The sequence below is a fragment of the Labrus bergylta genome, chromosome 19 (assembly GCF_963930695.1).
Source record: "Labrus bergylta chromosome 19, fLabBer1.1, whole genome shotgun sequence".
NCBI lineage: Eukaryota > Metazoa > Chordata > Actinopteri > Labriformes > Labridae > Labrus > Labrus bergylta.
In genome coordinates this window covers 18073111-18097917 of record NC_089213.1, presented here as the reverse complement: position 1 = coordinate 18097917, position 24807 = coordinate 18073111, and the positions used below count along the sequence as shown (strand labels likewise).

General features: G+C 39.2%; 1 protein-coding gene across 1 annotated transcript in view; it reads left to right on the top strand.

Annotated features, from left to right (window-relative positions):
- Positions 1-24807, top strand: part of rapgef5a (Rap guanine nucleotide exchange factor (GEF) 5a) — a 49468-nt gene that overhangs the window by 4472 nt on the left and 20189 nt on the right. The window contains exons 2-9 of the mRNA XM_020631634.3: positions 6076-6126; positions 7594-7700; positions 8137-8258; positions 9279-9456; positions 15522-15603; positions 15739-15787; positions 15917-15990; positions 19226-19414. Of these exons, the coding sequence (XP_020487290.1) occupies positions 6076-6126; positions 7594-7700; positions 8137-8258; positions 9279-9456; positions 15522-15603; positions 15739-15787; positions 15917-15990; positions 19226-19414 (852 nt within the window). The remainder of the gene's footprint in view (positions 1-6075; positions 6127-7593; positions 7701-8136; positions 8259-9278; positions 9457-15521; positions 15604-15738; positions 15788-15916; positions 15991-19225; positions 19415-24807) is intronic.

Genomic DNA, 24807 nt, shown 5'->3' with positions numbered 1-24807 from the left:
TGAGATTATCATCCTTATCATTAACCACTTAATTATACTAAATGCATACACACATAAAATATGCACAGTAATGCAAGTGTAATCACAGTCAAATACTGAAGGAGAAAATGAATCAGCACGTTTTTATTTTTTCAAACAATTCAGGGACTTTAATACAGTATGAATAAGAAATATTTTTTTAAATTGGACACATGATGCAATACTTGTCCTACAAAGACCAAAATCACAGTAGTTAATTTCTGCCTTTAGAGGTTCTACATAAAAACATAGTGAAAGATGGATTTGATGACGTGGGATCATGGTATTTTTTATTTCTTTTCATATTTTTGGGCCATTTTTGCCTTCATTGGAGAGGACAGCTGAAGATAGACAGGAAGTCGTTTGGAGGAGAGAGAGGGAGTGACATGCAGCAGAGGTCGTAGTCACGCCGACTGTAGACTCCGGGCATGGGGCGTGTGCGACATAACCACTATAGGCAATCTGGCGCCCTGGGATTATTGTAGTTTTTATAGGTTTGTGTATAATATGAGGGATAATTAGTTATTCTTATTATTATTCTTGAATTTCTGATGATAGATATCTCAAAGAGAGGCGGATTCTTTTCTTCTTCTTTGAAATATCCTCTGTTGTTGTTGGAATAATGCATGAACACAACTCAACAAAAAAGCTGTAGTTCTGGTTACTTTTTAGATATTTAATGGTGAAAAATGTTACTTATTATATAAAACAAGATGTTGTTTTGGGATGCAAACGCTTACAATTACTCTCCAGAGAACTAACTTAATTATTTACTTAAAGTGTGGATTATGAAATGCCAGAAAATAAAGTAATATGTAAATATTTCCGTTAATCCCAGTTGACATTAAAATAGAGCGCCCCAATTCCAAGGTTTTTAGTTTATTACAACCAAAGACTAAGAAACAATCACATTTCAGATCATGAGCAGGTACATTTTCATACCTTTCTTTTGTAGACCGACCCTGAGTGTTTGTACATCAAAGGTCAAGTGTGCTGGCAGTGTGTGTGTGTTGTGTGTATTTGTGTCCATTGAGTTATAGCTGCTATGATGTCTCTGTTTTTACTTCCTTGTTTGAGGGATCTGTTGGGGAGTCGACAGGAGCTTAGTGTGTGCCTGTGTGCAAACTGTGCTTGTGTGGGTGCTTGTGTGCGTGTGTGTGTGTGTGTGCGTGCGTGCGTGTGTGTGTGTGTGTGTGTGTGTGTGAGGAGGCTTGCCAAGCATACCGTGCTACAGCTCGTCACTGTGCTCAGCAATCTAATCTGAGAGTAATCCATTTCTTGCAGATAATGACCTCGCTCTCTGCTGCTCCCTCCCTCTCTCTCCCTCTGTATACACACTTTGAAGTCATCACACAAATAAGCGTGTCAGCATGTGCTCCCTCTTTATAGCTCTCATTCCTACTCATTCATCCTCTCCTCTCTTCTTTCTCTCTCTTTTGGCCTCCGGTGTAACGACAGCGATGGGGCCTGTGATGGAGGAGTGTGTTTTTGAGAAACACGTCCGGCCGACTAATCTCTTGTCTCGTGAATGAAACACCTCTAACACTGGTGTGTCTTTAGTGTGTGAGTGAGAAGAGATGGTAGATGGCGGTGAAGAAACAAAGACCTCCTGAGAGATCTGTATTCACCAGACAGTATATAGTGAGACAAAGAGATAGAGAGATAAGATAGAGCGACCGAGACAAAGCAGAGAAAGACAGAGATAGTAAGAGTCAGAAGCAATTTATTTAGTCTTGTGCCTGGCTGGCTGGCTGGCTGGCTGGTGTGCTCTACTTAACCCCCAATCCAAACATTGTATGTCTTCAAACACTCACACAAACACAGAAAAAAACCCCGCTTTTTACTGATATCTATTGTTCATACTGAGCTGGCACTTTTCTAAGTCAGAGACTGAGCTCTTTTTAAATTGTTTTCCAGTGTGGATATATCGAGAAGTCCAGCCTCGGGATTTATTGTGAGAGGGGAACAGCCGTGCTTTTTGAACTTTGAGTGACCACAAGCGTTCTCTGTGATCTCTCATTTCTAATGCATCTGGTGCAGAACACTTTCTTGATTAGACAATAGATTGTTATATATCATGAGAATTATGAGCAAGCGATCCTCAATAGGGCGTCCAAACGTTTGCTTGTTTTTTTTAAATTACAATAAAAAACCCAAAGATGTTTAGTTTATTGTCACTTTGCAACTTCTTTTTGATGTATAACACTTTTATTATTAAAAAAACAGAAACCTTGAAACTTGGTTTTTGATATTTATTTATTTGTAAGTTTAATTCATTCATCAACCAAACCATACAAGTCAATACAAAGGGAAAGGGTAAAGGGAGCAGAAATAATCTTATATAATCTGTCCCTCTTTCACATATATTAATTAACAAAACACATTATTCAACACAATATCCAAGTTTGCCGTAGCTCGGGCGTAGGTCCGGTGTCGAGTTTCCAGTCCTGTTAACACCACATCATCTCTTATTGAATATTGCTCCAGTTCATCCACCCTCTGCACATATACCTTTCTGTCCTTCTCTGTCAACATGGTTTTCAGTGTTTTCACTTCCTCCATCAAGACGTTCGGTCTTTCCTGCTGCGAAATTAACTTTGTCAAATTAAGTGTAGAGATCTTTTTATCTCCTCCAGGTTGTCTGCAGTTATCATTTCTTTGCTCCGTGTATTATTCTTTCTGTTAGGGAATTCTTCTTCTCCTGCCGCTAGCTGTTATCGATATTACTCATGATTTGATTGCCATATTAGTGCGGCAAGGTCAGGATGACCTTTCACATGGAGCTAACAAAATTGTTCAGCATTTTAGAAAATGATTATATTTTAATGCTAGCTTAGCCGAACTGTTTGGTTTGGTTTAAGGTTAAACTAGCAGAGAGAAAGCTCAAGTAAAACTGGGAACCTGGGACATGAATATCGTGTCTGATGGGGACACAGTATTTGATCTGGGGGTCTGTGGGTTTTGTTTTTGGATGTAGCAGGAGATGCTTTCGGCAATGTTCCGGACAGTTCCTACAAGGCTGTTCAATGTTCTCCCAAGAGGACGAGTGACCAAATGTGAAACCAAAGTGCAACCTTAATGTAAACCAAATCCATCATATTTTCCTGAACCTTACCAAGTACTATTTGTGCTTTAACTTGTTCAAATTGTGACAACTTAAGAAAAAGGTTGCAGTCTTAATAAGTTTTGCAAAATATCATCCAACTGCAATGAAATAAGAACTGCCCCTCCCACGTATAACTGCTCATTTTAAAATTGTATCAACAGTCCAGTAAAAACATTTAAAGAAAGAAACAGACGCTGCAGTTGGAACCAAGTCAGCAGCAGTATAATTAGAAGTGGATCTTCATAATGAAATCACGTCACCTAAATAAGAACCTCTAAACCTGTTTTTTTTTTTTGTTTTTTTTTTGCAAATTAAAAAAGTTTGTGTTCATAAGTGAGCTTGAGACTCGCTGGTAGGAGAATATTGTTCCCATTTGAACAAAACCAAGCTGACAATTTCACCCTGTTTCCAATGATTATGCTAAATTGAGCTAAATCACCACCTTACAAGACAGAAAAATTGGGTATTTCCCAACAATCTTGCAGTTTCTTTTATGAAAAGTAGTTCCTGTGTGATACATTCATAAGCTAAGGATTAAGCATCTCTGCATATGCAGACTTGCTTTTGTGTTTGCTTGGGATCAGCCACGCTGCTGTTCATCCAATCACGGGTCACAGCCACAGTCATGTATTCCTCTCCCCCTCTCTGTTTGTCTTGCTCACGTTTTCTCTCTGACGATTACAATTAAAATGTTCTCTCTCTCCGTCTCACCTCCTCATCGCTCTCCCTCTCCATCTGTGATGCTCACATCCCCTGACATGTATTCATAGACTGTTGTGATTTGTTAAGCCTCCAACTCTTTATTTTTCTTCATCTACACCTACCTCCCACTGTTGGTTATGTGCATTTTCATTTGTACCAATTTGATCTCTCTTAGAGAGTTAGTTTACAGACCAGTTGTACTCTTTTTGCAGGAAATTCTGTCATCGATGAAGGCAGACAATTCTATAGCATTATAATAGTGTTATCGATTGTAATCATACATACTTCTGTTTTTATTTTGCTGAGTTCATGTTGACAACTTTCCTCAAAGAATTAAACATATACTGAAGAACAGCAGGGTGAATCCTCAATACAGCTAAGGGACTTTCACACTTTTACTTCCACTACGGTCCCTTTTATGAAGACCTAAGAAAAATGGTCTTTGACAAAGTACCAACACACATAGACAAGGCAAGTTTATTTACATAGCGCCTTTAAGACACCAGGCAATTCAAAGTGCTTCAAACCGTGCTTCAAAAGTTCTTAATGAAAAGAAAACAGTAAAAAAAAGTTATTTCTAAGAAACAGTGTTTATGTACTTACTTTGTAAGTAAAACAAAGTAAAGCAGGTAAGTTGTCTCTAATAACAGACATGGTGGTTTACTCAAAAGCCACATTGAACAGAAATGTTTGAGCCCTGATTTAAATGATTCCACTGTTGCAGCACACCTCAGAAACTCTGGCAGATTGTTCCAGAGGAGGGGGCGATGGAAACCAAAAGCTGCCTCAGCCTGCTGTATTCTTATTCTGGGTACACTGAGGAGGCTGGCCCCTGACGACCTTAGGGGCCCGGGGTTCCTTATACAGTGTGAGGCATGTTCCAGGATAGTGATAAAATGAAATAGCTTTTTGATCACCACATATTCACAATATCTAATTATGAAGGCTGGACCAGAAGGAAAAATAACTTCTGCACAGTAACATGCTATCAGAGATGAATGAACAGGGGGATATTTGAAAGCAGTCTCTCTCTCTTTTTCTGTCTCTCTTGCTCTCGCCCCTCTTGCTCTCTTTCTTTTTGTATCAGGTATTTATTGTGTTATTTTGGGTTAAATTGTTAACTTTATAATTGTATCCAGAAGTGATGGGCTGGCTGATGGGCTCCATTCATTCATTCCTTCATTCTTTCATTCAACACAGTCATAACAATGTTATATTTGTGATCTTTAGAAATAACTGCAAACCAGGGATATTTAGACTGATGAGACTGACTGACGTGATGTGCATTACTTTTGGAATTATTACTCAACTCTCTGTCCTCTTGTATGATTTGACATTTGTTTTTGTTTAAAAAGAGGGAAAATAGCAATAATTGATACTATCAAATTGCAATACTTGTTGTGTCACAATGCTTCAGAAAAAATCTAATCAGGATCAAAACAAATCGGGGGACAAAAGCTTATCGACCCAGCCCTAATATTTCATTTGATGTATTTTATTAACTCTGAAGATTAATTGAACCTGATTCGGGCTCAAGCTTAAACACGTTATCTCAAATCAAAACTGGGACTTTGAGACCTTTAAAACAATTGTTCTTTGAGCATCAGATTTACCAAGATGAGATGTTTCTATGTTACATCTCAATGTATTACACTACAGAGCAACACTGAAACAGATGTCTGCATGTAGAGCTGTTTCCGCTCTACTTGATCCAACACTTACTATCATTTTTAATCTGTTTTATGACAAATGTATCACCACAGTGGGGAAAGCTGTCTTCTAGCTCCTCTGGCACCAAAATAATCCATTAGAGATTAAGAGTTTATTTCATGGAAGGGGAAGCAGAGGGGGTGATACACCCATGGCAAAGGCTACTACATGCCTCATTTTGTAACCATATCAGAGATTTATTGTGTTATGTTGTTAACTTTTGACATATTATTATTCTAATAAATATATGTTTGTTAATGCTAATAAGTCCAAAGATCTGGTTTCATACTGGTGAGGCTTGGAGTGAATCTGTGTAACTGTTAAACCAATGACGACACATGGTCATTATTCTCTTTAGAAGAAAAACTAAACACACAACAAAAATGATTGTTGCTGCTATTGGTTTAAACAAAACCTGACTAATGTTTTAGGAACATAAAACCGGTCTTTCTCATCTCATAGTCTTTGTTTGTTTTGTGTGTTTTCTATGTGTGTCATTTTGTGTTGGTTCTTATGAATTGTGTATTTTTTCCCCACAGCAATCGCCTGACACTATTCCAGGACCGAGCACTGGACCTTCAGTAAACAAGGTAAGGCCCACGCAGGTGCACACACACACACACACACACACACACCCACACCCACACCCACACCCACACACATGCGCACGCATGCATGCAAACATGCAAGCAGGCTTAAAGGTGATGTCCTCCTTCTGCGGAGGACATCACGGAGTTTACTGCGGAGGGAAAGTGTTTGTTTAACCTTCAAACAGATGACATAGGTGGTGATATTACCTTGGGCTTTTTCCAATTACTCAAACAAACATGCACATGCACACACAAACACGCGCACACACAAACACACACACGCACAAATAAAAGTCTTAATGTGCCATACATCACTTCATTGACTTACATACTTTTTTTGTATTTGAATAGATTTGGTGCATAAAGCAATCGATGCTTTTCAAAGTTTGGCCTTTAACTGTATCTTTGCACACCCACATCTTACCTAGAAACCTGAGTTCTTTTCAGGAGGTATTAGTCTAAAAACTGCTTACTAAAACCTGATTAGACCTGTTTGCTGAAAGCTTGATCAAGCAATAATCCATGGAGATGACTATAGATCATGATGACAATGGGTGGAGCTGCAGTATAAATTATAGGTTGGTTCTGATTTCCACCTCTTGGCTCTCTTAACTTTGTAAAAAAAAACTTAATTTAAGCTTTTTATTTACCACACCAAATGCTACCACAAAATGTGAAATGTAGCAGTTTTTAGAGCAGCTATATAGAAGAACAGGTTCCAGCAAAGGACAATAATACATGCTGTTTTTCTTGAAAACGAACACACCTGTGTTAACATTCAAGGTTCTGAACCTCAACACAGTGCATCTGTCCTCCAGGCCAACACACATTTAGAATGTATGGCTTTCTTTGTAAAAAACAGTCTTCTCTCATGCCTCTAGTTCCAATATATTTTGCATGCAATGATCTTCAGTAATGTGTTTTGTTTCATGTGGTTTTGCAATTGCATGTGTCTCATTTTCTTGCACATGCATGAGATGCAAACAAAACATAGCCTTTCTTCAATACCATACTTACCAATTTTTCTAATGGCTTAAATAATTCATGGGTTGCCTTAAATGCTTCAGAAAATACTCGATTTATCTTACTCGGCCTGCCTTCTATAAACGTTTATGTTTACTCAAAGTGCTGTCATTTTTAAAAAGCCAACCATATAGCCAAAAAGCTTGGCTGTAGATAGAGACTGTGTAAACAGCTTAATTGAAATATGGTCTTAAACACCCAAGCTTCAATAGCAGGATTATTGCGGAGCGTGTAGACACAGTCAATGTTTCATTCCTCAGGGGGAAAGAAATCGAGCTGTCCTTGTGAGTCGGTCAATGACAGCTGCATGAAGCCACACCACCTCTCTGCATCAAATGTGCATGTCTCATTAAGTGTTTGGATTTCTGTTTGGATCTTTAATCACATCAGATTTTAAAGCAGCAGTGCAAGATATGTTTCATTGATGTTCATTGTGTGTGTCAGTCTTGTTCGCAGAGTTTCCCATGTGCTGGTCGGACTGTGAGGAATGCCTTCCTCTCTAACGGACCGTACCCGGCCAAAGACAAGATACACCTGGCCAGAATCATACGGTACACTTGGTTTATGTGTTTGGTGTGTCTCTTGTGTCTGTCTGAGTGCAGGGATCAATCGATATGTCCGGTGAAGCAAAAACTTTGACTCACCAGTACCCATTAAGCCTCATCCTGATTGGTCCGTCAAGTTGTTTATGCAGTAAGACGAGCTAAGTGTGACGTAGATGGTCTGGCAAAACATGCAAACTCATTCAATATACAGCACATACACACACACACACACACACACACACACACACACACACACACACGGGAGGATTTTATCCTGGGGTGAAGCAGGTGGAAAGTATTCTGTGTTTTTAGAGGAAAAAGGCTTACTGAGAACTAATGAATAATCAATGCATATTGATTAAATAAAAACACAAGCTCGTGCTGAGGGAAGAAATGTGTGTATTTAAATGAGTGCTGAAAGTGTGTGTTTGTATTTCAACAGGCGTAGCTATGTTGGGGTGGAGCTGGTGCAGTGGCTGTGCGAGCAGTGTGTGTACGTGCGCTGTCGGACCACCGCTGTGCGCGTCTGGCAAGTGCTGCTGGAGCTGGGAGTCTTGCTGTCAGGTAAATCCCGAAACAAAAACACACATACATTCATGCACACACTTATTGAGGCGGTTATACTTTGTATCGATATCTGTTGGAACTGTCGAGGAACATCTTCTACTTTCAATAAATCTATAAAAAGGTAAACAATGAAACAGTTAATCATGTTACTTCCAATAGAATATAAATGTAAACTATTACAGAGCCTACAATACAATATGTCTTTATTCTATTAAGTCTGTGATATCATTCATAATATTTTTTATTCTGCCTGTAAAAACTACACTCAGTATGCTGTGCATGACAATTCCTTTCACAAAGGGTTTAATTTTCAAATGCAGTTAATGTTTCTTCAAAGAATGAGTAAGCTTTCCAAGTAGCTTTTGGACATTTGCTCAGATTCAGTTCATTGGACTGGCTAATCCGCAATCGCTGCTACAAAGAGTTTATCCAGGTTTTATTGTTGCCAACATGTCTTTTCTCTTCCTCTAGTGCTAAAATATGTGTCAACTTTAAACTACCATTGTGTGTCTCACCCTATTTCTCAAATCATCTTGATTAATCACACTAATAATAAAATCATAATGGAAGGTCACACTTTTCCTGCTTCAAATCTATAGGGACAAAATGTTTTTTTTTTGCTTTTTAACAAATGCATCATCTCTTTATTGCTTTTATAAAGCAAAGAGCAGCAACTTGAATGATTTCCTTAACAGTCGTCCTGATTATCCATTGATTCAGTATAATTTGAGGCGTAAAAAAACAAGCATAAATAGTATTAATTTCAAGGTTATGAGAATTAAGATAAATTGTAATGCAACAACTAAACTTATTTCTAAGCAGTAGGGTTTGTTATCTGTTTAAATTTCATTAAAATTGATAACTTTGTCTTTTTGGCGATTCAGAAAGAAATGCTGAATTAGATAAGGGAGCTAATGTGTCCTTAAACTGTACCTTCCAACCTTTAATAACACTGGTGGTTTGATAAGTGATGTCATCATAGATTTTTGTGTGTGTTTGTGGCCTTATTTTCTCCAGTGGACCAGCGGGTGACGTTTTCAGACTCAAACTCTTACTACCAGTTCAGCTTTGAGGAATGTGACTCCGCCTCCTGTGAGTTTCGCTCCAATGAAGGGGAGTGGCCAGAGGCAGTTAGGCTCCTCCTACAACTCGCCCCATACGTCCAGTTCCGCTCTGGAGGTGGATCCAACAGCCCGTAAGTGTCCATTACACTTCGATAGTGAGTTATGCTGTGAGGTGGATGATATAGTTTTAAAGGACAACACCATTAGCTGTGACAATCTTCAACTATCTTTACGTCCACCGACTAATTCAAGTTTCTAGCTAGCAGGTAAATTCAGATTCTTTGTAAAACGGGTTAGATTTAAGAGAAAATAAAACTTTATGTTTCTAAAATTATACAAACACCTTACTGTCTCAGAGATGATCTGCTGTCTTAATACCTTCGATGTACACACATGATGTGCAGACATGCACAGTGTTAGGTCAAAGACGTAGTATGGCTTCTTTTTTATACATGCAGCAACACCAATAGGCTGGATTAAGAAAAGAAGACAGTTTAGAAATGTAAAATCATACATAATGAATATTCAATTGTATCAGTGCAGCTGTATTTTGAGGAGGTTTTTTTTAACTTTCATATAACAAGTGGATAAAACTGGATACTGGATAAAAAACAGTTATACTCTAAGTCATATACTTTGGTTGTTATAAATTATATAAGTTAGAGGTTTCCACTGCTGTCACTGAGTCTCTCTGTCTTTGAAGAATGTTAAACTTTTGCCGAATGTGGATCATAGTTGACGGAAAATGTGACAAAGTTTTGAAGTACTTGGCGTTGTCCATTGACCTGAAGTAGAAGCTCACTGCTCTGATAAGATATCAAAGTTGAAGTGACAGTGTTTCCGTTCACATTTAAGATTGAGGTCAATTGTCTGTCTGATGATTTACTCTGAAATGTGACAAGTGACCGGGTATTGGGAGATGTTTTTAAGCTCATGCTTGCAAGTACATTACTCTTTTGCAACTTTATAGACGCTCACACACGCACACACATACACATACACTCTCTCTTAAATATTTTTCAAACCCCAGCTTGAAACGTAATCTCTATTCACTGTTTTAAATCCTCGATCTGCTTATGTGAGAGACATGTTCATGTGTAGGCGCAGACACCTCCACATCCTTAGCAAAAAATACACTCCTGCACAAAAGACTGCCACATGATACGATCACTGATAAACATGACACAGGCTCTGCACACACCCACATGCCGAGCAGTGTCAGCCAGAGTTCCCTGCCTTGCTGCTACTGTGTGTGGGATTCCTGCTGAGGCTGCTCCTGAACTCAATCTGTCACTCAGAGGGAGAGAGAGAGTGAGATGGGTGCTGGGTGGGGACAGGGGGGAAAAAAAAAAGAGTATATATGCAGAGCGAAGGAACAAGAGCACGCTTCTACACATTCATCGGAGTGTCGACTTCAAAGTGCGTATTCACAGAAAGGAGAGGTAGAGGAAGACAGCAGGGGAATTGAATGTCATACCTACTTATATAAAACTCATGTATCTTACTGTACACGCGCCTATGTTCTCCATCAGCTACTTTATGTACAGTAAAGTGGATGACATGCCAACTTAGAGGAACTCAACCATGGTGTCTCCACGGGTTGGCAGGGTGCAGAGGATTTAGTTGGAGAGAGGTTTTGAGTTGAATGCTTTTACCCACTGCTGGTAAGGATATAGAAGGATATAAAATATATCAATCACCCTTAACTATTTGAGTAGATGTAGTAAATGTAGAATATACTGAATCAGCTCAATATTTTGACTGCTAGAAGTGCAGCTTTCCCTTTTAGTAGATTAGACATCAATGAGATTTAGAATTTAACACTCTAGCTCTCTGTCACTTGGACCCTGCTGCTGTCTGTGTTTTTGAATATCACACCATTTCTCTTCAGGCATCCTCTCTCTCTCTCTCTATCTCTCTATCTCTCTATCTCTCTCTCTCTCTCTCTCTCTCTCGCTATCTCTCTATCTCTCTCTCTCTCTCTATCTCTCTCTATCTCTCTCTCTCTCTCTCTCTCGCTATCTCTCTATCTCTCTCTCTCTCTCTATCTCTCTCTCTCTCTCTCGCTATCTCCCTCTCTCTTCCTCTCTCTCTCTCTATCTCTCTCTCTCTATCTCTCTATCTCTCTCTCTCGCTCTCTTCCTCTCTCTCTCTCTCTCTCACTGTCTCTCTCTCTCTCATTGATGTAAAGGACAGAAGTTGTTGCTGTGAGGGGAAAACACCTGATGTAACTCTTTCCAAGGGCCTTGGTGGAGCATTTCTTCTAAAACACTATTCCATTTTTTAACCTTGAATCTTGTTAACATTTTTACAATGAGATACAATTACCTTAAGGCTGATAAACTGCTGAGATTTAAATAAAATTCTGGCACTGCGCACCGCCTCAGAATGTCTGAACATGCTCAAATATAGAAATGTTCGTTAAAACACCTGTTATAGTCTTGTTCAGCAATGCTCATGGCGGCCTCAGGGTGCTTGAACTCCAATTTCTTTGGAGACGAGTGAAGTTCTCCCTGGATTCATAAAATTAAGATAGAATACAGTAGTACAATGCAGAAATATATATCAAATAATTGTTAATATTATTTGCAGAATATATCAAATATAGTGTTTTTTAAATTCTTATCATTAGAATGTCTTTACCCATAAACGGGTCTTGCTGCACCATATCTGATTGGAACAGGTTTCTTATCATGATCTTATCTTCAATATGCAAGCAGGTCCATTCATAGTTAGGATTTATGTGCTTACATTAACCTGTGGCGTTGTTACAAAATTTCACATTTTAGATTTACACTACTTCTGAAGGAGCTGAAGCAAGATTAGAAATGCCTCCAGGTGTAACTGATGGCTGTTCTCCTCATGAATTATGTTACCTGTCTCTTGCTGTGGTTTGATAAAATAATGCAAGAATTAATTAGATAATGATAGCTTGATACATGATGATCAGGCAGCATTACCAGACTGCTATGCCTCCTAGCGATTTCTGCTAAAGTGAAGCCTGAGATCAGCAGGCTATTAATTAAATGGGTTTTGTCCTGCGTATCATGTGCAGAAGAGGTTTCTCAGTGTGTGTCATTCATTTCATATAAACACTGCCAGCATGTCTCAAAGGTTTGCTGTGTCTGAGCAATAATACTCGCTGCAAGGCGCATTGCGACCATTAAAGTTGATTAGTTTGTTGAACATTGTTCTCCGCAGTGCTCATCAGAAACAAACGTTGTTTTGTGGAGTAGGCTACACTTAATGAGAATCTCAAACAAGTTCTTAAACTTCAGCTTCATGTATTACATTACCTTAAACTTAAGCGAGTGAGTCAAACATTATCATACAAAAAACCCTTCTACCATGATGCCTTTGCTTGGCTCCCTCTCTTAGCTCAATTTTAGATCCAATTCAGTTTCAAACGAATGACCTTTAACGGTGTCTCCGTCTCATTTTCTCTCGCTTCCACTTTGCCTCATGTTACAGCAGGCCTAAAACCTGCATATTTAGTGCTTTTTAGAAGAGCTGCGTAAGGAGAAGGCATTAAAGTTTAACTAAATCCTGCACACTGCCCTTGCAGGAGAGGTCACCACATTGGTTCATTTTAACATTTATTACAAGCCATGGTAAGCCTTTTGTGTGAACCCTGTCCTAGAGAGGTTCATGGTAAGATATCACCGCTATCCTTTCAAAAACTAAATGTTTAGACAAAAAATAAAATATACAGAGGCAGCAACATGAACACCCACTTAATATTATACAACTCTTACATATTATGTGCATTTTTGGCAATATGGTAATATTTTATTGGAAACATTGATAAACATATAACATTAATGATGCACACAAACAAACACACACTGCACTGCAACACTTTTTATTGTTATTCAAGTCACCAAAACAGAAAGCGAAAGGGTTTTATTTCATATTATATTACACAATTTTGATAGTTTAAATAAATGACTGGAAATGGTTTTCTGTGTGACAGTAAAGATCTCAACAAACGACATTTACTCCTAACAAGGCCACCTCTTTATTCCCACATTATCCTGTATATTATATACAGTAATACCTCTATACATACAGCCTTCATTCATATAGTCTCCGGTGGCGTCAGTAGCTAACAATCAAGCTGACGGTTTTCCTTCAGTCTTCTTTGCTTATCAGTGTGCAGGGGATGCAGAACTGCCAGGAGCTTAAATATGACACCTTGGCTTCAGAGGAGAAAACACTCTTGCTTGCTTTGCAGAAGGCTCTGCTCCAAAAAAAGGGCAAAAAGCTAAACATCAGAGACCGGGCAGAATGCTGAAGGAACAGTTTGGATAGAGACGAAGGCAACAAAAAATCTCACTGTTTTTAACAGAGATTACATTCTTCTTATCTAACATGCAAGCTTTACCCTGTGTACGAGCACTCACAGGCTTACTAAACCACAGAACATGGCTGCAGGTTTTCATGGTGGGAGGCGTTGCGAGCACCAATCATGTTAATGCTCTATCGATACCACTCTGTGTTGCTTAATGATCGCTGACACGCCCCCCACTGTGCATATCCTGCAGCTCTGCTACATTCAGGCTCATGGTGAGTCAACAAATTACCAAATGAATGCAGACTGAAAAAAAACAACAACTTGATGACCCTGATGAGAAAGAAATATCATGATGACTGAGGAGAGATATTTAACATCTCATGAGAATGAAACAAAGAACTACACTAGTAAAATGATAATTTTCCCCAGTCAGGTTTTAGAATATTTGTCCTATTTTAAAAGAGAGTAAAGTTTTGTTGTCCATAAATATTAGAAGGGAAGCAAAAATATACGTTTTCAAGCTTTCATTTTCATCTCATTGCATCTGCTGGACCACCTGATTCTCTCTCTCTCTCTCTCTCTGTCTCTCTCTCTCTGTCTGTCTTTTTGTGTCAGAGCAAATAGCTTAAGTGTCAGGTTGGGCTTATGTTATCATTTTCTCTCCTCTCATTCCTTTGTCAGATTACAGTTCACAAAAAGACACACACAATCATACATGCACATCATACACACAGTCACAAAATGCTTCTTTATTTTCCATTACTATTACTAGTGCCACTGGGATCTGTTGATAAAATCCAAATTGTATGCAAATGATCTTTGTGTGACTGTGTGTGTGCAGAGGTGAGGCAGTGTGTGGGAGACCATTCCAAACATTGTTTTTAAAGAGAACGTATTAGATGAGGCACCCTCGGGTGCAGTTTTCTGCTGTTGAAGACAAACCGTACAACCTTGTGTTATTGCTGTGAGAATAATGTCGAGTTTACCACCAAAACAACCCCCTGCTTGTACAGCAAACACACACATACGCTCTAATGTCGTTAAACACTTCTCATCAAGAGTCACACATTAATGGAAGGGTGTGAGGGTGTGTCTGGGAGCTTTTTTAAATCAACCCACATGAAAGCGAGACAGGGGGAGCAGAGAGATTCTTCTTACAAAAAATGGGAGCTGTAAAAATACAAGAAAGGCCGACCGTAGGGAAAATAAAACCAAGAGTTACAACTCTGTGAAAAAGACAAAAAAATCACTCTAGAAATAGTCTTAGTTTATCATGTTAACGGCTGCAATGACCGATCTCTTTGTTATATTTGTTCAGTCAATAAAATGTGAAAACACATGTTAACGTCTTCAAATGTTTTTAAATTGCTTGCTTTGTCTGACATAATTTTAAAAGAGCTGCAGAAATTCACATTTTGACAACATCGAAGACTTTTCAACTGTTAAATTTAAATTAAAAAAGGTAATGATATAAATTGTGTTGTAATGCATTGAATATTTTTAGCAGTGAACTGAACAAAAAAAGTAATTTGTCATCTTCATCTGCCTTATTTTGCGACCTTATTTCTCCCTGATTTTTCCTCAAAGAAACCAGGGAGCATTTCTTATAACTGGATACATAGTTGTTGTTTCTTCACGCAAAGGGTTAAATACAAAACTGGCTACTGTTGACTTGTATCATTATAAATGTTGAAATGCAGAAAGGTCTTTACTTAAGAACATCCAGCTGGTACAGTCGATGTGTTTTTGACTGCCTTCTCCTCTGTGTGTACTAGGGGGCGATGTCGAGAGGACCAAAGTGTCTGCTCAAAACTTTTCCTCTGGTGAATGTTTGAACACGATGAAGCACATGTCAGCTGCATTGTAAAAGTGTGTGTGTCTGTGTGTTTCTGTCTGTCTCAGGTCAGAGGAGGACTCTGAAGGCAACAGGGACATCTGCGGTGAGATCCTCCAGATGAAAGCTCTTGAGAGGCTCACTTCTACGGTCAGTTTGAGCCTGTGTGTCTCAAGATTTGTAAATAAATGATCCACAGGCGCTGATTCATTACAATATAACTTACTCCATTTAAAAAAAAGTTTTTGTATTCTGTCCCTTATTTGACACTTTTTCCCCCTGCAGGTACAAAGTGAGCTGGCAGCAGCTCTGGCCCGCAAGACTCGCAAAGCTTGTAAGTTTACATGAAGTGGCTTTTCTATTACTTCAATGTGATCAAATGGAGTGACAGAGTGGCATGAGAGTGAAGAAAAGAGTGAAGAACTGTCATTGATTACACATCTTTTTGTTTTGTTTGCTTCAGTATCAGAGCAGGACTCTGAGGCGACAGAGACGAGCCAACAGGAGCCTCGCACGCCAAGCGAAGAGAGCAGCCCGGTAAAATACACTCACCCAAAAACAGACACTCCTACTCAAATCATTTTGCTGCCAAGCATGATTCTTCACTTTATTTAAGCTGATTGCCAATAGGGCTTAACATTTAGTTCATTTCCCTGAGAGGGTAAAGTAGGTCCTTAACATAGAAGGTCAATTAAATCATACTAAGATTTTATTTTTAGATTTACAGAGAAAAAAGCATGCGTTCAATCGAGCTTGTAGTTATGTACACTTTGAGGCAGTCTGTAATTGTAAAGACATTAAAATGTGAACGAGCTCTCTTTATACTCGACGTTTAAAAAATGAAGTCAAAAGGCTTTTTTTTTAACCACTCGCCGCTTACAGAGGAGTTCTATGTTTAATTTTCCAAAATGCATGCAAACAGATGCTGTCACTGTGAATATCATTAATTGAAAAAAGTGGATGCTATTAATTTTGCCACCCTTCTCTGCAGGTTGCTTACTCAAAGCAATGCAGTGTTTTAAGTGTTTTTATAAAAGGATAAACTCAAGTTTTTTGACAGCTTTTGTTATCTAAATTACTCTAAATTCATCACACTGATTCTGACCGATAAATTAAAATACAACTTGATCATCTCTAAGACAAAGCGGTTGACACAGATTAGTTAGAGACATCCATATCAACAGATCATAAATATTCTGATTACCTCTCTCTTCCTGAGAAGGTACCTGAGTACATTTGTGTCCATGTGTTCTCTCTGTGAGGATGAACCTACAAAATGAGGTTATAAAAGAGCTCATAGGAAGGCCTGATTTCCGCTGTACATTGGAAGCCTCTTTTTTTTCAATCAATAATTCATTTTCTGATTACGTTAGAGATGAGAGGGAGAAAACAGAATAGAAAATTCTTAAAGGAAATGTGTATGTTATTTTAACCTTATCTATATCATAATTAGTTCCAAATAATGAAGAGATGCAGTGAGGCAGGGACCTCAAGGGAGGGACACCAAGACTTTTTGGCCCCTCACTTTCAGATGTTTGGGTAATAAAGTGGTAATAACATTTAAAATAGACATTCAGTCATACTGATAATGTCTAAGTATTGTCTTATGTGTTTGACCTTCATATCCAATCATATCTGCTCCCGTGGTGAGAAGATGGAGCACATTTCTCACCACATTGTAGTTTTAAAAATACCATAAACTAACACTTTTTCTTGAATGATGTGTTTATTTTGAAAACACATTTACAGCTTATTGAGATGTTGTAGTACCAGGTGCTTGGTGGTTGAATATGACACCAATGATCACTTACTTTTATATCAGTTCAGTGATCTCACAGCTCTGTTTTGTAATCACACATTTTTTAATTGTATGAATTATCATTCATGCTATTTGAAATAAGTACAACTTCAGACTCCTGGTCAACATGAGCCAAGATCAAATATCTTATTTTGGGTGTCTGACAACAAAAACTGGAACACTTTCAATATAAACCAGGAATGTAAAGATCAATACATAGGTTGATAGGATTCATCCTCCTCCTTTGTTTAGTTTATCTGACATAATTAGAAGGAGAACAACCAAACAAATGGTCAATACATTTTCAGTTTTGCTTCAGCCTGCTGAAAATGTAAGTTCTTCGTTGATCTCAAACACCATTGCTCAAAGAAAAATAAAGTGAGCGACAAAAGGAGGTAGACGGAGACAGCCACACAAAACAACTACCCACAGACACAGACATGTTTATCTCACAGTGTTCTGTGTGTGGGACAGGAAGTTAAAACAGGTTGACAGGAAGTAGAAAAGGACAGGGGGTCCGAGACTGATGTAACAAATTTTGTGTGTGTGTGTTTGTGTGTATGTATGTGGCTTTTATAGAAGATAACAGTTAAAGTCATTAGGGGGAGTTTTCCTCGTAAACAAAATGAAGCGTGGGAGTATGCCATCGTGTTGTGTGTGCGCGTGTGTGTGTGTGCGTGTGCGCGTGTGTGTGCGCGTGTGTGTGTGTGTGTATGTGTTGGCAGCGTGGGATAGTTGAGCTCACAGGAAGGGTTAAACAGATCTGAGCCAAATGAAATACCCTTCTTTGCCTCTTCCAAGTAAAACAAACAGACCAAATGCCCATCATGGGTGATAACCATCATACTTGCAGCACCCAAGGAAGCACACACACACACACACACACACACACACACACACACACACACACACACACACACACAGAGGTCTATCCAAGGACAAAGCCATTAGTTTCCAGTTTCCTAAAGCTCTTTTAATTAAAGGCATTGTGTCTTTCTTTTCTGCCTTTATCTTTTTTTTCTCCAAGTCTTTTAACATGTATGTTTTTTTTCCCCTTTTGTTCCGTTTTTAAGACATCACTGTTTTGTGTTTTTACACTTTTTTCACATATTATTAATTACAAAACAAAATAATATATAAAGTTGAACTATGCTTTGGTAACTGTAGCTGCAATTGATATCCATATCCAATCACTAATCCCCATCAGTTGGAATTCATATGAATGTATTTACCCCTGATTTATATTAGACTACATGAATTCATATCATTAATACACTTTAAAATACTTAATCCCTGGATTTAAACAGGAAAGAGCTGGAAGTTGGACTCTATTTTTTTTGTGAAAGGAAAAAATAAAATTAGAATACTTGTGAAGATTGTGCAATTGACAGATATACTGAAAAGACTACAAACAATAAAAGAGAAGAAAATTATTTGACCAGTTTGCTTAGAGAATCTGAAAGTTTCTCAAAAAGGTCCCGTCACATTTAAAAAAATGTGTAGTGACAGTTTCCACATTGTTTTTAATCTTTCTGTCTGCTCAGTTGGGCTTCAAGGATGGCTATGTTTGTAAGTCTGAACTGTAGATGGGAGGAGGCAGACACATGAGATCACACACACACCCCTTACTACACACACCGTCGTCCCACACAGACACATTCCCGCCCACTTACACTACTAATCACACACACTCACTCTTTCTCCAGCAGATCCTCTGACACAGAGCACTCAGACTGAGACAAAGAGAGGTGTAACAGATAGAGGGAATTACATCCTAATAGATTAATAAAAAAAAGTGAGACAAGGGAGAATTAGAGATAGAACAGAGAGAGCAAGGATAATTCTTTTATCTCATTCTCCTCACATGGACATAAAGGGGTAGCTGAAAACGTGCCCCTGCTGCAACTTTTGACTGTTTCCATCATGTCCTGGGACTGTGGGTTGAGATATGTCTTCATGCCTCCTGTATTTCAGCTGGGCGGGGTGTGTGCATTGCGGGATGCTGGCGGCAGCGTTGGTGGCGGTGGCGGAGGAGTGGGGACCGTGTGTGGGCGCGAAGACCTGACCAGCCGGCTCGGGCTAGAGGCCGTTCAGCGACTGGCAAAGGACGGCTGTCGGCTGTTGCAGAACCACAACTACAGGCTGCCAGACAGGAACCAGGCGGTGAGTAGAGAGGGTAGCAGAGGGTTTATTTGGAAACATCACTTATTTTGCAGTATTTCTGCAGGACCGATGATTGTTTTTTTTTTGGTGAACTTCATGGTCTTTCCCTGTGTAATCTGCAGAGTGAGTTGTGGCTGGATGGTTAGCTTAGTACAGAGGAGTAGACGTCATTATGTGGTCAGGATTGTCGTCACTTTTAAGCTCACACTTCAGGTCTAGGTTACTCATGGAGTAAATCATCATCAGGACCATCCTGAATGATACACTCACATATGCAAGTTTACGGTACACATATTCTCCCTTGCACATAATCTGAGAACATGTTAAATTGTCTTTGCAAATGCAAAGAGTGTCGCTTCATTGAGATCACTTAGGATGAAACAACCAGCCGTCCTCCAGCTAGTCTTATGTGGGTGTTAATAATGGCTCAGTGCAAAGTGATCTCACAATCCTTTCACAGTATGTCAAGTGCTGCGTGTGTGTCTATGTCCACTTGTGTATGAGTCTGGCGGCTACAGCTTATAATCATGTGTGGGAGCCCGTGTCGGTGTGTTCATACCATAGACACTGTTCGTGCTGTGGCAGGCTGAGTCAGTGGGTGCGCATAATGAGTGGGATGTTAGTGAAGCGTTGTACTGTATAATCCTCCTCTACAGTACACCTGAGGGCAGGAAACCAAGCGAGGACAGTCTGATTTCACACTCGCATCACCAGGCGAGAGTTTGAGAAGTTAACTCAGCCTGGTGAGTGGTGCTGAAGCTCAGGGGATCTACCAAAGTGTCATTTTACTTGGTTCTCTTTGATATACAAAAGTATGAAATTATTGTATCTTTAGCTGAAAGGAGATTTGTGTGCAACATTATGTTGAATATAGATGACTTAATGGAAGCACTTTGTGTGGATGTGTCGTTGTGTATTTCTAATTGTATATGGGATAAAAAGTATGGGCAGCATTAGTAACAGCTGATGGATGAAAAGATGCACATAAAAAATATCTCTGAACACTCTCCAAATCTAATGTATGTATTGCTCATGTCTGACTTTGATTAATTATCAGTCTATATATATCTTGTTTATACAGAATAGTTGTCACACATGTTTTTGTTTTTTTGGCAATCATTGTGAAATTCAGGCTTTAAACTGCAGCAGAAACCAAAACCAAGCAAAACAGCTCTCTTCACCACTCTTCTTTATCTGGTTGTCATGGTAATTTTTTTTTTTTTTTTTTTCCCAGTGACAGACACGCTCTGACAAACTGGTGTGGGCTGTTTCCATAGTGATATAACACACTTCCCGTGTTTCAGCTGCATCTCTGCCTTCTTCTCTTTTCATATGTTTGCATCTGTGCCTTTTTTAGTTACCCTGAGGTAAACCTACAGAGGTAGGCTTTTTTGGGATGCTTCTGTTACTTTCCCATAGTTGAGGAAATTACACAACATTACAATATACGTGTGCGAGTGTGTCTTTGTGCTGATATGGTTGCAGATTATGTGCACCGTTCCCTGTTGACCTAAAAGCATTGTGTTTTCATTTTCTTATCCATTATTTCCAGGAATCTGGCCCAGAGCTATCACAACATAGATATGGCTTTGTTGCTATCAGTGCAGACACACACACACACACACACACACACACACACACACACACACACACACACACGTACACACAGGAACGGGAAAGGGAAAGGGAACACAGAGTGCTTCCTTTAGGCATGCTATGAGGCCCACCTTTCCTCTGTACAATTTGTCATATTTTGTGTGTCTGTGTGCGTCTGACAAAAGTCTGATTTTGTAAGGGGCAGAAGAGGTTTCCTATCGTTCTTTTCTTTTTCAGTGCTCACATTGAACTCTTTCAGTTTGTCTAGCTGTGTGTCTGTGAGTGAGAGGGAGAAATGTGTTCATGGTTTATGACCCTGTGAGGGGCACAGCAAGTGCATGTCTCTGTTTTCCAAATCTCAAACCTCTAGAGCATAAAGTCTGACCATTCAAAGGCAGAGACAGAGAGAGACTCTGCTGGTGCAAAGTGCGAAGAGGAAACATAAAAATTGTAGAGGGGAGACGGAACGAAGGGAAGGGTGGAGATGAAGTGTGAGTACAGATAGTTGAATTGGAGGAAGGGATGGGGAGAAATGGAAGGAAGGAGACCGAAGCACCTGTTAGGTGAGAACAAGTGGCTGCCCTGAGAACTGACCTTAGAAAAGTTGTTATGGAGGTCTGTAGATACCTGATATGAATGTTTTAGTCCTGATCTACAGCAGGACGGAAAGTCAGACCTGATCTTTGACCTGCTTTTGATGGATTTAAACTGTGACAGGAAGTATTGCATAACTGCTCATTTTGATTTGTCTAAATACCAAAGTCTGGCATTGATGTTCCCATCAAGAACTGTCTTTGTTGATTGAACATACATTTAAATTCAGACTACTCTCAAGTTAAGTAAACACTCAGAGCACAGTCGAAATGGTCGAAAGGGGGGGGGGGGGGGGCCGATCGCTCCTGATAGAATAGTGGATAGAGTTGGAAATCAGGGAAAGAAGTCATTTAAGGATACCTTTTCAATAGAAAAGGACAGCTGTCATTAAAAGTAACCCATAAACACCAAGATTCCTTTAAGTGTTTGTGTCATCGTGTCGGCATGTCGGCATGTCGGCTTGTCCCCACCCCCACAATGCTGTAAACCTAGGGGAAACACTGGTGTGGCACTTTGCAACATGCATTAATCTGCAGGTAATCCATGACAAGTTGGTTTGCTGAGTGTGGCTAACATAAACAGTGCTATAGCACCACCAACCTTCAGTCCTGCTTGGAGGTGAACGTCCACATGCCTGTGCTGTATGTGGTTACGCATTACTCGGGTTGAGTGGTTATATGTCAATATATCTGCCCTGCTCTTACGAGATGCCATCCATCCACTGTGCTGGTTCACATCTGGGCAGTAGAGCAGGGAGCAGTAGTGTCTGGTGGCTGCTTTATGGTTACAGACGCAACATCTAACCCGCATTGTGGAACTACATTATTAAATATTTATAATGAATTTAACCGACTAGTAATTCTGCTGCAAGGGAGGGTGATGATATCCAAACAGTTTTTGCAAGATTTTCTCTTTTCTTTTTTTCAAACAGCTATCAAATATATTCCTTAACATTTGAAAATGTAATATGATATAAACCACATTGAACACAAAGGTTTACTGTTTTTGCAGTTCTACCTCTCTTCTCACTCCCAGCTCCTAACCCTCCTCTGTGTCTCTCACTTTCTGTCCTGCTCTCCTGCCTTTCATCTTGCTTTCTTTTCTTGTTCCCTCTCTTCTGTGTTGCATAACTGTCTGACCCCACCTCACCACAGTGTTCAAGTGCATACTTCGTATATTTTCCCTTCAGATGACTTGCATTCTTTCTCAGACTTAATTTATGTTGTTCTTGGACGCTTCTGTTTGCACTTTGCACTTCTGTTTGCACTCTTCAGAGATTATTTGTGTGTGAAAATGCTAGAAAAGCACAAATAGTTACATATAGTTGGAATGTTAAGAGTTATTCTTGTGTTGGTGTATTTATGCAAAGCCTCTTGATTTGTGTGTGTGTGTGTGTGTGTGTGTGTGCATGTGCGTGTGTGTGTGCAGCCTTCCTCTCCTTGGCTCTGAGTTGTTTTTCTTGGCATCAGTGTAAAGGGTGTGAGTGTGTTATCAGAAAGATCAACTATTTGCTACTGTATCAAGAACACACACTTCACAGCACTTTCTTTTCCTTTTGTTTTCATAGTAGTTACTGAAGTACTGGTTACATAATCTCCCTTTTTCTCTTTTTTCCCACTGCTTTTTTTTTTTGCACAATAATTCATTATGAAATAATTGATGTTCTGGACAGACAGGAAAGGACAGAAGAGGTGAGGTGAGACGTATGAAGATGTTTGAAATCTAGAAGATGAGATCTATTGGCAGCTCTCTTTTAGACCACATAGCCACCAAACTTCTGATCATAACATCACATATGGGCTGCAGGGCGCAATCTGGGTGACAGCCCAAAATGTAATTAATGGCATGCAGTGTCAGATCGGTTTACATTAGGCATCACTGTCTTATTTATCAGCTGTAAGCATCTCTGTGTTGTTAATCTTTGAGGACTTCCTCTCAGCAGGTTACATAATAAAATGGTAATGATATTGTGAAAGTAAACATGCTGTAAAAGAGCATGCAAGTTCTCTCTACTCGCCAAGTATGAAGTCCTGTGAAGGATCATTTTTAGCAAGCTTTATTGCAAAGGGTTCAAGGGTTTTTTTGGAGCTGTTGTTGATGTATGTCATCACTATTTTTGTCCTTTCACTAAAACACATTATGGTAAATCATTTTACAGAATAACAGAACATTTACAGAATGCTGTATCATATATAACCAGTGTGTGTCGTATGGCTTGATTATCAGGAGACTGATTATAAAGACATTTTGAAATTGCAGTTTAATTTACTGCAATGGGGATCATAAATCTCCTGAGCAATTTTCATTTAGCCTCAATCTTGACATCCCCTGTATACAAAGCAGCACGTCTAATCTACAACTCACTGTTAAACTTTCCCCTGAAACAGTCAAACAAAGGGTGATCCTGTCATTGAAAAATAACTATAGCAATAGTCAATGTTGTTGCTGATGCCTGTTTGGATTTTGTTTGTCATTAAGAGGCACAATTATTCATTTCCGTCTGTTTCCTAATCAGCATGAAATCTCCTCACAAGTTATCTAAGCATAGTGGAAGATGCATTAAAGTCTTGAAGAAGTCGGTGAGCCGCCATGAACACCTTCAGTTTTGTTTTCAAATGCTCAGCCAAGACAGAGCTCTGCTATGTGGAAGTATTAAGAGGGGGCAAGTGTTTTTCTCTTTTTTTCCGCTATAACCTTTGAACTACCTGAACATCCCTACAGTGACTCATTATAAGCTGTCAAATTGAAGATAGATATTCTGTTTTTCAGCTGCGAGTGTTATATCATCCTGTCTTTTGACAGTTATGTAGACACAGGCAGTTACGAAACACTTAACTGAAGCTTGAAGTAAGTTTATATGGAAAACCCCAAGACCACAAATTAGCCTCAAATAACCTCCACCCTCAAACCTTTGATCCAGATAAGGACACCCCCCCCCTCCAAAAAAAAGAAAACAACTCTTTGATGCAGGGAAAATATAGAAGCATCTGGAAAGATAAAGTCAAATTGCACTGTAAAGCATTTACTTTCATTTTATTTCAGGAACTTTATTAAAATGACTTTATTAAATAAGGGCGGACAAGCACAAATCCTTTGGCAGAGTTGTAGTTAAAAGGCATCCAAATGTGAGATAATGTTGTATTTAAGCAGAGTTAGAGAAATCAGACACATACCAACAAACCTGTAGAGGAGAAAGATGATCT